Consider the following 16,756-nt stretch of genomic DNA (forward strand, 5'->3'; position numbering starts at 1 on the left):
CCATTAATATGGGTATGGTCATGTGATAACATGGGTGTGGTTTCAAGTGGGTGCGGTTTCAAAAAGGGGAGTGGTCAAAACTGGCTTCCATTATCGGCCCTCCACCACGTAGTTCGGAAAAACTCCGGCCCTCGGTACAACAGAAGTTGGACAGCACTGAACTAGGCCAATCCAACGTTTCAAGCATTGCTGTGCTCTTCCTTAGAAATCAACAAATAGAGCTTGAACTCGCTAAGATCCATTGAAATAATATACTCAATAAAATATGATATTGTAGGAGGAATAGCAAGAAACTACTAATATAAAAGAAAAAGTGCCTCTAACAAATATATACCTCTTTTTATATACTGTAAATAAAAATACAAAAAAGAAAAATTCGAATGAAGTACAACCTCTCTTGGTGCCAATAGACTAAACCTGATGCATATGTAATTTTTCAAGATACATGAACGTGAACTACAAAATGGATATGTGTGACTCTGCAGATAGCCATGTATGAGATCTATTTTGATCAAGTGGAATCCATTTAGCTTGTTTACACTGTATTTTATGGAAGACTTCTTACCACAGCCCTTATGCAGATGTCTGAGAGTCTTCCTTCCCAGTAGCCCATCCAAACCCACCACCATTATGCTTGCTTGCTTGATGTCTGCCACTCCATGTTGCGGTTTCTGTGCATTGTTGCAATACCAGGGTGGTGTTAGAGAAGGTATCGGAGGGGTATGCCTAGGACCATAGTGCTTTCCACCAGTTATGCCCTAGACACATTTCTATGCTAACCCTAGTTCTGGCCTGAGTTTCAGGGCTGTTACTGAATGTAAAATCATCACTTAAATTGTTCTCTTTACTGTTAATATTATAGTAAGACTATATTAAATAAAGAAAAGCTATTTTCATCAATATTTAATCCCTGGAAAAATGTTTGTGTAGCCAATTTTTGCAACAATAATGGCTATAAATATTTTGGTGTTAGTATGTACCAGCTTTGGAGTGATTTTAGCCCATTCTTATACCAGCTTTTCTCCAGGTTGTTCAAGGCAGTTGAGGATACCTGTGCACCTCAGTGTTCCAATAGTGCCATAGATTCCAAATTGGACTGAGATCAGAGCTTTGACTGGATCATTGCAGGAACTTTTTAGTTCTTAAGAGGCTTCAGTGTTAAGGTCCCCATACACGGGCCGATAGAAGCTGCCGATATCGCCAAGTGAGCGGATCTGCCCGTGTATGGCCACCTTTACCTGGGCTTATGTTTCAGGCCATTGTTCTGCTGAAAATTAACTCCCGCATCTATTGTTTAAGCAAACTGACTCTTGTTAAGTTTTACCATGTATTTTGCTCCATCCATTGTCTTTATTACTTTAAAGGGGACCTGTTACCCAAATCAAATAAAAAATTCAAATTTTATTTGTCACATACACAGTCATACACATTATGATATGCAGTGAAATGCTTAAACGACTACTATTGACCTCAATTACAAAAAATTAGAATAATATAGAATATAAAGAAGTTAAGAATATAGATAACCCAAAAAAATACACAGAGTAAAATGAATATAATTTAAATGAATTATAATAATATAATAATTGAAATTTATGTAGTGCAATGTAGAACCGTGGCCAATTATTGGCATGATAATGTGCAAGAATTGCAGTTCAAGTTCGCAGTGTAAGAAAAGTGCAAATGTGCAATTGTCCCATTGGGTGCAAATAAAAAGTTGCAGTCCTGAGTTGTGCGAGCAAGTGAGTGTAGTCTGTTATAGACTTAATCCCTGACTATATATGTTCCTAGATCTATGTGATGTTATTATGATTGAGAGCTCGTATGGCCTGCAGGAAGAAGCTCCTCCTCAATCTCTCTGTGTTGGCCTTCAGGGAACAGAGGCGCCTTCCAGACCGCAACAGAGAGAACAGTCCATTGTCGGGATGGCTGAGGTCTTTCACTATCTTCCTGGCCTTGGGCCAGCATCATTTGTTGCAGATCGATTAAAGGTCAGGGAGCTTGATACAGATGATGCGTTCAGCTAATCGAACTACCCTCTGTAGCTACAAAAAGCTGTATAATAAAAGTCCTTTTCAAATGAAACATGATACATATATATATAACAAAATATTTCTAGCACACCGTATAAAAACAATCACATCTTTATTATGAACACATTGCACAAAATTTTGGTCCTCGACAGGACCTTTCTCAAGGTTTGAGGCTTCGTTTGAGGCCCGAAACGTTGGATAAAATTTTGCACAATGTGTTAAAGATTAACGTAGACGCTACATGGAAAGCAACCAAGCAGACAAAGGAGGCTGAAGAGAAAAGAGATATAATACCTCACATAGAGAGCGGATGGACTGTGGTGAAGAAGTCAGATTGACGGAGAGCCACATCAATCGGCTAGCTGGACTTAGCGCTCAAGACACACGGAGGAGATAGTCCTGTGTGCTGGGTAAGCAGGGAAGGTTTTTGTCCAGTGTGCAGTAACCTGCAAGGTAGTAACCTGTAGTAAAATGAAAGCTCAAACTTGAAGTAATTCATTGTCAGGCAAATGCGTAATAAATTAAGTAAAAACGTAAATTTTTTTTTGTTGTATTAGATTTTGGCGTACTGCTTCCAAACCCTGTTCTATGGGGATTACCGTGTAAATAGAGCCCACATCCATGGTTACAAGTTTTGTATGTGGCTTTAGGGGAAGGCTGTTGTGTAATTTGAAAAGGAAGTCACCTGTGTCTTGAATATATGTGGTCTGTGATTGGGTTTGTAAAAAGTGATCCACATAGATTGCCAGAGGGGAGGGGATTGTGACAAGACACTCTTACAAACTGAGCTTAGGTGGATTCACAGAATGGATACTATCAGTCCATGTGGTCTCAATGAACTCATTTCATTTGCACCTTTTTATTAATGCATTATTATTTGCAGTAGTACAGTAGTTTATATTGGGTACGAGGACAGTGTATCCTGCTCCATAAGTATGTTTGGGTGGGAGTTCTATGCCCTGTTTATAAAAATGTCTCTGTATTTGCATGTAGACTTTACTTATTACTTGTGACCTTGAAGACACTTTATGATGACTAATATAGTCTACTTATTGCGAGTATATTGCGTCCTTATATAATTGAACTATTTCCTTTACTTGTTGCTGTGATGCATTAGTAAGCCTTGGGAGAATTGTCCAAGTTATCATGATAATCGGACAGATCTGTTGCCGCAGTACCCTGGACTATTTACAGAGAACCAGTGGCTTGACGCGACCCAATATCCTACATTTCTATTACATATATCTGTCATAACCTAAACAACAAGTTTGGCCAGTGTTGCCTTTTCGCCTTTAATGCATATCATTTTTTGCCCACTCTAGAGTTTTTTTTGTTTTATATCTTTAGTTGCATTGGAAAAGCTATAGGCAGTAATGTAATTCCCGCTTCTGCATGTGGGAGAAAAAATCCTCCCCTGCTGTAAGATGGGTTGGTGGTATCGGTAGTCCATGCTTAACCGGCCCACAGAACTCTAACAGTATGGCATCACATAACTATCTCCTCTGTGTGTGTCCAGCTATACTCTGTACCCGATTGATGCAGCTCTCCAGCAATCTGACTTCTTCACCACAGTCTGTCCGCTCCCTATGTGAGGTATTATATCTCTTTTCTCTTCAGCCTTCTTTGTCCGCTTGTTTGCTTTCCATGTAGCATCTACTCTGATCGAGTACTACTTTGTTTTGCTAGACTTTTACTTCTCCACACTGATTACACTTTATTAACAACTTTATGTATCTTTCCTATATATTCTTTGTTCTTTTTACTATATTGCTCTTTCATAATTTCATTTTATTTAGTAGCTTTGATGCACTCCACGTAGCACTTAGAATATTGATGTAACATGACGCCACTTTATCACTCCCACCGTGTTCCTGCCACAGTACATTCATTAGGTCTCTCTTTGTATGTGTTTGCACTTTGAAAAAGGCCTTTGCTTAGGTCTAAACATCAGCCTCCAAATAAAAACATTTTTTTTGCTTTAAGCCCTGAGTTGTGTGGACCCTCCCTATATATATATACATATATATATATTTGCACAAATAAAAAACCATGTTATAATACTTTTTGTAAAACTTTTATTTTTCCTGATGATGCTGCCTTAAAAGCCCCGTGAGTACTGGCCTCCATTGCATTGGTATCTGTAATTTTGCATAAGCACCCAGGCATTTTCTTCATTGTTTGTGGTGTGCTACCTCTGCTGGGACTATATATATATATATAGATAGAGAGAGAGAGAGAGAGAGATTGTAAGTAAAGCTTATTTTGCCTGACTAGCACAATAGAAAAGAATATGGAATTGTTTCGTAGGGCGATAAGTCCCTCTTAATAAGATGCCCGATCCCTGCTAATGAAAAGTAGCCCCACAACTGTGCTATCACTACCACCATCACCCTTCAGTGATGTTTAAAGAAGTAATATTGCTTTAAATTATGTGCAAAAAGCTGTATGTTGCTCTCATCTAATCAGTAGTGAAATGTGGGTCGACAAAAAGTCTACCTGGACATGACCCTAATCTGCCCGCTCCCAACTAGGCAATTGTTGTAAACGACCCCACTGCTAGACAAGGGTCAGTTATTAAAATCTGCTGCAATGAAAGATGTTTTTCCCCCTAGAACTCACCAAAGAGAATATATAATGTGTGCAAGAAACTCCATATTAAGTTATCATCTTACTAAAAATAAATGAGTCCTTAATAAATGATTGCAGTATAAGCATTCATGCACAATATAACATGAAGGTTAAAATTGAAGAACTAAAATTAGAGTGCCTTCAGCCTATCAAATAAATATGGTATGATTTCTCCACAGAATAATTACATCCTCATTTTGCCACTTATAATAGTTATGAACCTATTCTTAAAACCCACATTTCACTATAATTATCAACTCCTTGAAACATGGCTGACTTGCCATGAGAATGAACCTACTGCTTCTTACTTCTTTATGCGGTGTGTGGCCAAATCAGAGATGAATATTGCATTTACCATGAACAGCTTAGCTTTTCAAATTAGAAAGTTTGCAAAGTTAGAGACATACAAAACATATAAGTCTGCACAATTATTGTATTAATTACATAAAGAAAAAAATTAGTTTAAAGTATACTATGAGATGGTAATTTCCCTTTAAATTGATTTTATTGATTTGCCATAACCTTGCAAAAGGCCAAGACCATTAAGTGATCTTTAATAAAAAAAAACACAAACAAACCCTTCTTTATAAGCAGATCCCTCTTGTATCCCAGTTGTATTATTTTGTTCCTGCAAGGTCCAGCAGTTAAATTAAAACCAGGCTGTTCTATCAGCTGTTGTCCTTGCTGTCTGACTGAACAGCATTAATGGATGCAGGTGTTTCCAGTAATATTATGCTGCTGAGAACCTCAATGCAACACAGCTTTCTTTGTAACCACTTATATGATGGGGATTCGTAGAAACCATGAAAAGCTTTTTTTTGTCTTCCCTTTCTGCATAATTTAAGCTTTCTCTGGAGTACAAGGCTTGGATTTTGTATGGTGCTTTTTTTGAGATAAAGTGACAAATAAATGAGAGGTACAGTAGAATGAGTGAAACTTCCTGAGACATAGGCTTAGGGTTAAGACACACGGAGCTACTTAGTAGCAGCTACTTGTCACGGCTGCTAAATACACTGCCATAGACAAGAATTGAGAGAATTGAGTCTGCTAAAACACACAGAGAGACAGTTATAAGTAAATGATCAGCATTGTCTATTGTTGTAGCCATGACAAGTAGCTGCTACTAGTAGCTCTGTGTGTCTTCACCCTAAGGTGGACATATCGGGAGAAGATCCGCTCACTTAGCAACCTCGCCAAAGGAACGGATTTTACAGTATATGGCCACCTTAAGGCCATATACTGTATAAAAAGATATTCAAAAGAGAAGACAGTATTGTGATGTTATGCCAGCTATAGAAACACATTGACCTAGAATAGATTAGTTAATCTAGGCGGAGCTAAAAATCTGGCAATATTTTGAAGTAAGACCATGCAAATCTCACTGGAAAAATATATTTGCAGAGTCTTATTTTAAAATGTAAAAAGTCAATTCAATAAACACCTACCTCCGAATTATCTCCAATACAAAACTTTAAGTTTTTTTTTGGCAAAAAGTAAGACAAACCCAAAAATATAGGGTTCTTAGCCCTTAAAACAGCACGATTCAATATAATTTTCAAAAGTAAATGATATAATGCATAATGAGGTTTTCAATTACCTGCTTATGCGTGGGGGGGGGGGGCAGGATGTCTTTTCCTTCCACTTTAGATATAAACACCAATGCGATTCTCTGCGAGTGAGGTTTCCTCTTTTCTGTCGTTTTTTATCCACAGCGCAGGTGCCTAGATGAAGGAGCACTGAAATTTCCCTAAATTTCTTATACACCCAAAATACAGCTTTGTTTTTGTGCTACAATCTTGCAAGTTTCACACCTGGAATTTTTGTACAGCCATTTAGCACGACATATGGAAGATATTTGGAGCCAACTATGTTGATCACTTCAATTCCAGGTATATTTGGGTTTAGAATCCATTAAAGAGTGTCTATACTGTTATATTTTCTTGCAAAATGACTACAGGGGAATAACTACCATGGTATAAGTTTATGGTATCCCATATCTAGGAAGTGATCCCTGCTAGACAGAGTTATTTACAGCTCTGTTTACAATAGTAAGCTTTGTGGGAGGCTTAGATCAGTCTACCAGTTTGTTACTGGATGCATCAATAATTCTTTCATAAAAGCTAAGGAAAATAAAGCAACCAGAGTAATAAATCTGTTAATCTGTCATTTCTGGTTGCCTAGAAAATCTTAACAATGCACTGATCCAAGCACGTGCGCCATTCCACTGTGAACAGTTTGTCTCTAGCTATTTCCAGATCAGTTAGTAGCAGCTTTAGTTTCTGAAGGCATTTTATTAGTCACCTAAACCCCCACCAGATCTATTGTGAACATTTTTTGTAAATGCAGCAATACTTGTATAACTCATTAGCCAGCAATGCCCACGTTTTATTATTTTAATTATTTTAATTTCGTAATTTGTTACTGATTCACTTTTCTGCTTCAGTATGACAATAAAAGGCTTGCGTATGGATGCAGCCTAGTGTTCAAAGTGCTTTTTCTCTGTAATAATAAAACAGTACCTTGTACTTGAAGGTAACTAAGCTGCATAAATCCATATTGGGGGCAAAACCCTCCTATTGGGTTTATTTAATGTTTCTTGATTTTTAGCAGACTGAAGATCTAGAGATCCAAATTACAGAAACACAACTTATCCAGAAAACCCAGGGTCCCAAGCATCCCAGATAATAGATTCTATATCAATTTGATTACTTGTGATCCTCATTACACTACCACCATCTTTATCCTGCCAAATTGATAGGTCCCACATTCCAAGATGGCAATAAACTGAGGGATTGCTTGCCCAACTGGCTGAAAATGGGCAAGCATTGGCAATCTGTGATGGAGGATCCAACTGCATCATACTGTCTAGTAGTAATTAATGTGATATATTTTCATAGCAGTACGACATTGATTTAAATAGCTAGAGTATATGAAAGCAATAAGGGAAACTGAAATAAGAGTCTAAAAATGAATCATCTCTAAATAAATTAAGCCAGTTGGCTAGAGGCAGACACAGTCTTATTCCAACTTTAATAAAATGCTGACTATGTAATATTTATTTTTTGATTTATGATAGCAGTTGAATACTTGGAATTATACTTCAGTGAATGTTGCAGTGTAATGTCTCAAATTTAGAGGCTCAATGACATATTGATGCAGGAGAGAAAAGTTCCTAGTGTATGTGCAAATACATAAAATTCTCACCTACGGCCTAAGAACTTTCAATCTGAATAGCTCTTTTTATTGGGAAAGTGTGTGTGGGCCTTTCCAGCACGGGACATGCAAGCGCTACATATTTCCCTGGATACTTAAAAATCCATAAAACACTTTTTGAAGCCAAATCCTAAGTGCTGACTGGTATTGTACAACATTATGATGCTAATTGTTTCCTTTTACTTACACCATTAGCCCTGATTTCAATTTTATGATAAGTGATGTCTATCCTGAGGTCTCCAGTTGATGAACTGTTACACAAAGAACAGGAGGGCCACATGTCTGACACTGCTGGTCTAAGTGAGTGTACTCACAGGGATTGAATTGGGGAATCCAGAAAGTTTCCCAGTAGTTTGATTGTTTTCCCCATTAATAGACCCTTTTCTGACTGTTGAAGTGTTAATAAAAGCAGTTTAGAATCAGTACTGGAAACAAGCACTCTTTAGAATTTCTGATGCGAATCCCAACAATTGTAGTAAATATATTTCAATTAGTAAATATGAAAACTTTTTTTATGATCACTAGGCATAACACTGCGCAACAGTAAGCTGGACACAAAGCACAGGTATTGGACCTATTATGCAAACCACTCAGGACATGAGACTTTCCGGATAAGGGGTCTTTCTGTAATCTCTATGCCAAGTCTAATAAAAAAATCTTTTAAACTTAACATTCCAGATCTTATTTGGAATCAAGTACAAGGTACTGTTTTATTATTGATGATCATTCTGATTGTTTACCTATAAAACACAGTATGACACTATTTTGCTGTTAATATTCGGTAACCCAAATTGCTAATGGTATAATACAGGAGCTGGCCTGGAAACCCTACTAACTTACAATGGATCATAGATGACACATTCCTGTACACTTCTACCTCACACACACCTAATGAAACAATGTCTCAAAAGCAACTTTAGAAGGGGGAGATCCAAGGTTCTAAGAGTGTACAAGTTGAGGCTCCAAATATTGGACTGTATGGCCATTTTCTACCTTGCATCAGGGGACACAAAAGAAATTCCTAGCCGGTAACATACATCAGTTTTCTGATTGTTTTTATTTCATACCTGTTTTTATATTTCATGTATGTCTTTATTGTAACATCTTTTGCACTGTTTACCATGTTGTAACATTAAATATAACATTCAAGAAGTTTTGTCCTAGTTACTCTAAAAGAACCCTAGCCTGTAGGTAAGGGTGCCTAAACTCTGACTGACTATATAACCCCTTATAAACACACCCTATTTTACATGTGTCTGAAATGGTGCTTACGTGACACCAAGCTAATGTCATGGGACAATAAAATATTAATCTGGTGCTTCAGTTGCTCTAACACAGACTTCCCCCCCTTCATATATTTAAAGGCACTAATACCTGTCAAATTTACTGTTTATCACCCAGTCAAGTCTTCAGACTTAAAGGAGACATATACAATCATTTTTATCTTAAAATGCAGCCAACGCTGTAAAACTGAATAAAATAAATTTTATTTGCTACCTACTGTTCAAGAAGTCTGTTTAATCCCTGCAGAAATGCTGAAGCCCCTCCCATTCACATGGCTTCTGGCCAGAACAAAGTCTCTGTCTTTAGCTAGGGCCACCGGCCCTAGTTTCTTTCCTACTGACACGCTGCAGCCACTGAGAGAGGAGTGGGCGTGAGAAGTGGGCGGGGACTTTGACGTCATTTCCCCGCCCACGTCAGTCACTCTAGGGTCCTGCTCTCTTGTGCTGCTCCTGGCCCCGCCCAGCCCTCCTGACTAGAGCCCTTCAGCTAGCTGTGACTGGATCCTGTGAAGTAAGGCACTTTGAATCTCTTTATTAAAAAAAAGAATTTACCAAATAAAAAAAAACGTGTTTCATATTAAAGGAGTCACATCTGTTAATTCTATAGACTGTACCTAATGATAAGAAATGTGTGTTTTTTGCTTGCAACTCCCTGCATCCATGTTAGGTTCCAATTATATATAGTTATATTGTTCATTAACTCACTGCAACTTTGACACCTAAACTGGGTTTTTTTGGCATTTTCTCCTGCAACAACTCCCTGCACCCAATCCTACAGTGTCCCTGCCCATCAGTATTATGTTCTGCAATCGCTGAGAGTTTTTTACATGCAACTCCCTGCAACTTGTACTTTGATACCTAAGCTGGTTTTTTTTGGCATTTTCCCCTGCAAAAACTCCCTGCACCCAATCCTACAGTGCCCTGCCCATCAGTATTATGTTCTGCAATCACTGACAGTTTTTTACATGCAACTCCCTGCAACTTGTACTTTGACACTTAAACTGGGTTTTTTTTGGCATTTTCCCCTGCAACAACTCCCTGCAACTTGTACTTTGACACCTAAACTGGGTTTTTTTTGGCATTTTCCCCTGCAACAACTCCCTGCAACTTGTACTTTGACACCTAAACTGGGTTTTTTTGGCATTTTCCCCTGCAACAACTTCCTGCACCCAATCCTACAGTGTCCCTGCCCATCAGTATTATGTTCTGCAATCGCTGAGAGTTTTTTACACGCAACTCCCTGCAACTTGTACTTTGATACCTAAGCTGGGTTTTTTTGGCATTTTCCCCTGCAACAACTCCCTGCACCCAATCCTACAGTGCCCTGCCCATCAGTATTATGTTCTGCAATCACTGAGAGTTTTTTACATGCAACTCCCTGCAACTTGTACTTTGACACCTAAACTGGGTTTTTTTTGGCATTTTCCCCTGCAACAACTTCCTGCACCCAATCCTACAGTGTCCCTGCCCATCAGTATTATGTTCTGCAATCACTGAGAGTTTTTTACACGCAACTCCCTGCAACTTGTACTTTGATACCTAAGCTGGTTTTTTTTGGCATTTTCCCCTGCAACAACTCCCTGCACCCAATCCTACAGTGCCCTGCCCATCAGTATTATGTTCTGCAATCGCTGAGAGTTTTTTTTACACGCAACTCCCTGCAAATTGTACTTTGACACCTAAACTGGGTTTATTTGGTATTTTCTCCTGCAACAACTCCAAAAGTAAAGCTCAGGCAGCAGCACAGGACAGCTATGTGCAGACTGGGAACAGATACAGGCAGGGAGGTGGGAGGGGTTTTCCCTGCTACAGCAGAGTTCAGCCTGTCAGTCAGTGCTGTGACCATTTCCTGTGGGAGAATGAAGAGACACTCCCACCTCTCATTTCAGCTTGGCTTCAGAAGAGTGAAGATCTCTCTGCAGCTCTGATAAAAAAACGATTTTAGGAGGTAAAATGCATTCAAATCGTTTTTTTTCCTGCAAGATTCCATAGATTGAAGAAAGATGAATCATATAACTGAATATGAAGGTGATATGAAATGTCTCCTTTAAAAACTTTCTGACTCCTTAAAAAAAACTTTATAATGTGGCAGTCTTCGTGAGATTACTGGATTACATTTGAAAATGGCTAAATGGTTTAAATTGGATTTTGCATCTGGGCAATGCCTCTAACCACCAATAACTGAATGGTTGTAAAAGAAAAATGATTTGCTTTGCTGTGTAAGGACCTGACAGTTACACCAAAAAATATAAATATACCAAAGGAATTAAACTTTAATATACTGCTGCCCTGCACTGGTTATAGTTGTTTATTTCAGAAACCTTACTATAGTTTATATAAAATACCCTGCTGCATAGCCATGGCGGCAGCCATTTTAATTATTTTAAAACACTTTAATTTTTTGGTGTTTCTTTAAGTTATGCCTAAATGAATACACTAAAACATCAGTTACATTAAGCAGTGTTGAGAAGTAGGTCATAATTACTCAAATCCCACACAGACGCCATGCATGGAAAGATCCGATTGTTTTGACCTGGTCTGATCACAAACAGATTAAGATGATCCCCAGTGCCAATAATTGAATCATAATGTGGGCTCACATCAGGAGAGGTCCACTTGAACATGCTGTATTTGCAAACCTGCTCAATCATTATCTGGCCAATCTTCAAGCAGATATCCATTGGGAAGACCTTCTTAGGGCCCCGGACACAGGCAGATAAGCTTCTAACTTGGTCTAAAAGGGATGTTCATGGGGTGAACTTTGTCACAGATAATAATTTTTCCTTCAATAAATAAAGACAAAATGAAATCTGTTGTGTGTTGTCTTATGACATTTTTGTTTATCTAGTTTTAGGACTTGAACAAGATAGTTGTATCACGATATGTAAAACCAAAGATTTGAAAGAGGGTGCACTTTCTTTTTCACATGAGATATGACATATGTAGAGATAAGAAAATATGTCATTTTAGACAAAACCAAAAAAAAATATGTAGTTTTCAGTATCCATATCTAAACGGCAAAGATTTCTTTAACCATTTATAAGGAACATTTCTCTTGCAGTAGTCAATATCTGTATTTTATAGAGAGCATAGCATTATGGGACAGCGGCTATGGCCATTGTTAATATGTCCCACATGTGGGAGAGTGCAAAGTCACACACAATCCTGCTGTCTTGGAAAGCATGTACGGGACAATGCCATCTAATCAAATTTCCTGGCAATCCCGACAGAGGATTCAATGTAAATAAGTAAAACCAAAATACAGACCACATCTGTCGCTAGACACAAAGGGAAGAACATTTCTAATAAATTCTTTCTAGATGGAACGACATAGAAAGTTATTAACTCAAGTAAGAATCCCAAGTTTATTATTAATCACATGTCTATATTACTACTTTAAACAGAAACCCAGGGTAAAAATGATATTTTGCATCCCAGTGGGTTGTGTAAATTTGAGTAGGTGCCGCAAACCTTGCATATTGATAGAAGCCCCAGGGGGTTCCTGAGTCATGGACATTCTCTAAAGATCCAAAAGGAACTAATTGTATAAATGTCCAGCACAACACTATGTCAGATTAAAGAGAATTGTTGCACAGATTATTAATATTTTTTGTTAAATTTGTGCCATTGCTTCCTATACATTTTTTGTGAAACTGCTAAAGCTGTTGGTGTCCAGAGATACCGTAAAATATTTTAAGAACAACTCTTCTCCATATTGTGCTCAGATAGCAATATTCTGGAAGAGAAAATCATTGCTACTCACTTTGTCTCTGCTAAAAAATACTCTTGCCACCAAGAAACAACTGTGCATATTGGGGCAGTCATAAAGGGGCAGTGACATTTTGTATGGGAAGGTCATACAGCTAAATAGGAGTCATTTCTGGGGCATGCTTCATGGAAATGGTCTCAATTTGAAATATCAATGTTTTATAGCAGCATAAATTAGCTTGCTTCCTTTGCTGCCTATACCACTGGCTGTTAGTACAGGAAAACAGTGATACTAAGAACTATTTGTACAGTTACAATAATGTTTGAATGAAGCATATACCAGAGAAGACTATTTGCTTTAATCAGCTACAAGCGCTCTGGAACATCTGAATCGGTAAAAAAAAAATTGTCAGTTTTTAATTTTTTCCCTTTCAATTAACTGCAAAGCAAGTTAGATGCGGAATATATTCAGATATAGTAAATGCCCCTCTTTCTATAGATCAGGCCATGCTCTGAAGTGGAATTGACATGGTTCCAGAGAACAGTGAAATGTCAGTTAGTAACTTGCACTAGTAATGGTCATGCTTGTGGAAAACCATATTTTTCCTTAACCTGACAAAATGATAAGACAATATTTTGGATAAAACATTGATTTCATGCATTACAGAATTAACATGTAAGGTAGAAAAATGCATGTAACACTTCTCCCAAACTGGTAAGGATTGCCTTTTGGTATTAAATATCAGGCACTTTCAAAACGAGAAAGATCCTTGCTCCTAAGTAAAAAGGCTGCAATGTGGCTATGATGTGGGCAAAGCCAAGCAGTCAGACTGACCTCACACATATGGGGTGTTCACTAGACAGTCCTAGGATTATGCTCCAGTAGCTTATGTTTCAAGTTCTTCTTTTTAGGGTCAGAGGAACAGGCAAAATAAAGGCTCCTGCAAATCTGTGTGCATAACTATCACATCTAAACCACAAAACTTGCAACTGCCTCATTGAAGAAGAAAAGTGATTGTAGCCTGATAATGTCCCACTTTCAGTATCACAAGGGTTGTTATGTTTTAATGTTTGAACTGCAGCCAGCTCTTCACCACACTGGGCCGAAGATGCCCTGGCACCACTCCTGGCTTGCATTGGCTTTCCCTAATGATTGCTGGTTTTCCACATCATGCATTTTCTTCAAGCGGAAAAACTAGCCGAGTGCCTCTGTTGGTAATCTCATAGTCTCCCCCTGCCAGTTCATGTTCTAAGGCTTCCTCCGAGCTCATTTTTGTTCTCCTGCCATCAAGGCTTGTGGTTGCTGTGTGAGAACCGGATGAGCCATTAGCTGTTATGGTGGTGTCTCCATAAGTTAATGTAAGGTCGCCATCATTTAGAATAAAATCTGCATCATCCTCTCTCAATTGCTCAACATTCTGTCAAGGAGAAATAAAGCTGCTGTGAATTTCATTTGAGATTATTAATGCATATTACCATTTACCGCATGGAAGGATTTACTATATTGCTGTAGACACAAAAATATTATACATCTGAACTTTTATTGTAGTCTTTAAAACATCTTTTACCCAACCCAGGTGAAATAATTAAAGAAGGCTCTTTATAGAAATGTGTGTAATCCAAGAGAGAAACACTTTTTACACAAATTTCTATAAACTACAAAGTAGTAATCCCCACCCAGTTACATCAGAGTAGTGTCAAAATATAAAGCTAGTGAGGCCTGGATGGAACCCGTTACCAAACAGGCAGCAGCTACTGCTAGTTTTTCATATAACCAAAAGGTAAGCAATTTGCATTCAATATATCTTTCTATTCTTAGGCTTTTCCTGTTTTTTACATGTAGACCATGTGCTATTCTAGCTTTTTGATTTAGTGAGCAAGGGGTATTTTAAAGAAAAATTAAATATGATTATTCAAAAGTCCAAATCTTTCATTTTGTGGTGGACAAACAATACTGTTAGAATCCAACAAGTTCTGTTGAATGGTTATTAACATACATAACTGTACTGTTAAATGTAATTAGATACTGTGTATTTTATGATATTTTAGGACATTTTTTTAACTTATATATTTAAGACATTTCCAGAAAAAAGCCCAAAAGCATTGGCCAGTGATCCCCAACCAGTGGCTCACAAGCAACATGTTGCTCACTGGCCCATTTGATGTTGCTTCCAGTAGCCTCAAACAGGTGCTCCTTTTTTATTTATTTTATTTTTGAATTCCTGATTGTGTTACTTTCAGCAAGTGGATGCCAAAATTAGCATGCAATTCAGCAGTTTAAAGTGAGTTGCTGGGTAGTCACATTGCACCTAGTTTGCACTTTATGGAAAACTATAAGCAATGACTTCAGACTCAGACTAAACGAGCAGATTGGTGTAGGTGCAAATTGCAAGGGGAGGGTATAGGTTCAAATAGGATTGAGAATAGTTCTACCAATGTAAGGCTTTCCACTTACACAAAATATATAGCAGTTAATCCCTAGGCAGATAAACCTTCTTAAATCTTCTCCCCAAACAAGCCCTTAGTTTGAACCACATGGCAATAAATACAGGGGTTAATTGCCTTTAAATGCATCAATGTGCCTATGAAATAGATTTTTACTGTAATGCCACATGTGGTGTTTCATGTCTGTGCTTTCCCCAGACAGCTTGTGGAGACAAGGCAAAGAACAAAAGAACAAGCACTCTTTTCCAATAGATTACTGGAAACTACTATTTAATCAGCATTAAGCAATTGGATTTTTTTCTTTATATCATGCCTGCATTCCCTTAATGTCCCTAAATCATTACACATTTGATTTTCCTTCAGATACACCATACCAGTTCCACGTCTGTAGCTAATTGAAGTACTTACGTCATAGACCTGGGGGCTTGTGAAACACCTGGCAATTAGCCCACACCAGCTGGGGAGAGTTGTCGATAATGGAGGGCCACTGTGGGTCAGCATCGGCTTCAGATAACTGGTTTCATTTAAGGAAAATTCTGCATTCATTAAACTGCTTAAATATTCCATCTACACTGAGCAGCAAAAGCAAATAAATGAATTTATTAGACATAGATTTTATATTTAATTATCTACATATTCTACTCCACAACACCACAGTGAGAAAACAACATTTTAAAAATAAAATCCAGAAATACATAAAATTGTTGAATGAGTGCCCAGCCCAAAATAAAGTAGAAAGAGGAGGAAATCAGTGAACATAAGAAAAGCCTTGAGGAAGCAGCCAAATACATTATTAAAGTAGGGGGAGACAGTTACATGATTTGGCATAAGTTAGGCTGTAAAAGTTCAAAAATAAAAGGGCAATAACATTATAAAATATAATTTTAGAATAAAGCATGACACATATTTCTGTCTTTTTTGCCTTTAAAATTAATAACACAGACATCAATTATTATTTTTACTGACGGCACAGTAAAATACTGTCCAGAAGACAACTCTAGACAAAGCAAAAATAACAAAAATATCCCACAAAGACAGCAAAACATTTGTATATAGTAAGATGTCAGCAAGCCATTCCTCAGGCAAACTCCCAGGATCTTATTCAGACCTTGCATACACACTCAGCAGCTTTATCTTATATATATTTATTCAGGTCCAGACTGGCAAATCTGTGGATTCTGCCAAAAGCCAGAGGGGCTGCTTTAAGATGCCGTAGACAGTATTTAGTGGGCTGGTTGGGGGGCTGTTTGGGTCCCTGTGTACTTGAAACGCCAGGGCCGATTTAAAATCCTAGTCTTGACCTGTATTTAGTACTGATTAACTCTCTAAACTGTTATACATCTGTCTGGGACTGCTACTTATGGTTCTTTAGTAAAAAGCAATATGTTGTTTAGGTTTAGTGCTCCTTTGAACTAATAAATACCAAGTATGTATTAAGTGTCTTGC

At 37.8% G+C, this 16,756-nt stretch overlaps 1 protein-coding gene across 2 annotated transcripts in view; it reads right to left on the reverse strand.

Annotated features, from left to right (window-relative positions):
- Positions 1-11,975: 11,975 nt before the first annotated feature.
- The window catches only part of slc9a7 (solute carrier family 9 member A7), a 47,277-nt gene continuing 42,496 nt past the window's right edge, over positions 11,976-16,756 (reverse strand). The window contains exons 16-17 of one of the 2 annotated variants that reach the window (XM_012956513.3): positions 15,719-15,824; positions 11,976-14,283 (exon numbers count right to left, since the gene is read on the reverse strand). In XM_012956513.3, the coding sequence (XP_012811967.1) occupies positions 14,035-14,283; positions 15,719-15,824 (355 nt within the window). In that variant the 3' untranslated portion in view covers positions 11,976-14,034. 2 annotated transcript variants of the gene reach the window in all.

This window comes from Xenopus tropicalis, chromosome 2, assembly GCF_000004195.4.
Source record: "Xenopus tropicalis strain Nigerian chromosome 2, UCB_Xtro_10.0, whole genome shotgun sequence".
Taxonomy (NCBI): domain Eukaryota; kingdom Metazoa; phylum Chordata; class Amphibia; order Anura; family Pipidae; genus Xenopus; species Xenopus tropicalis.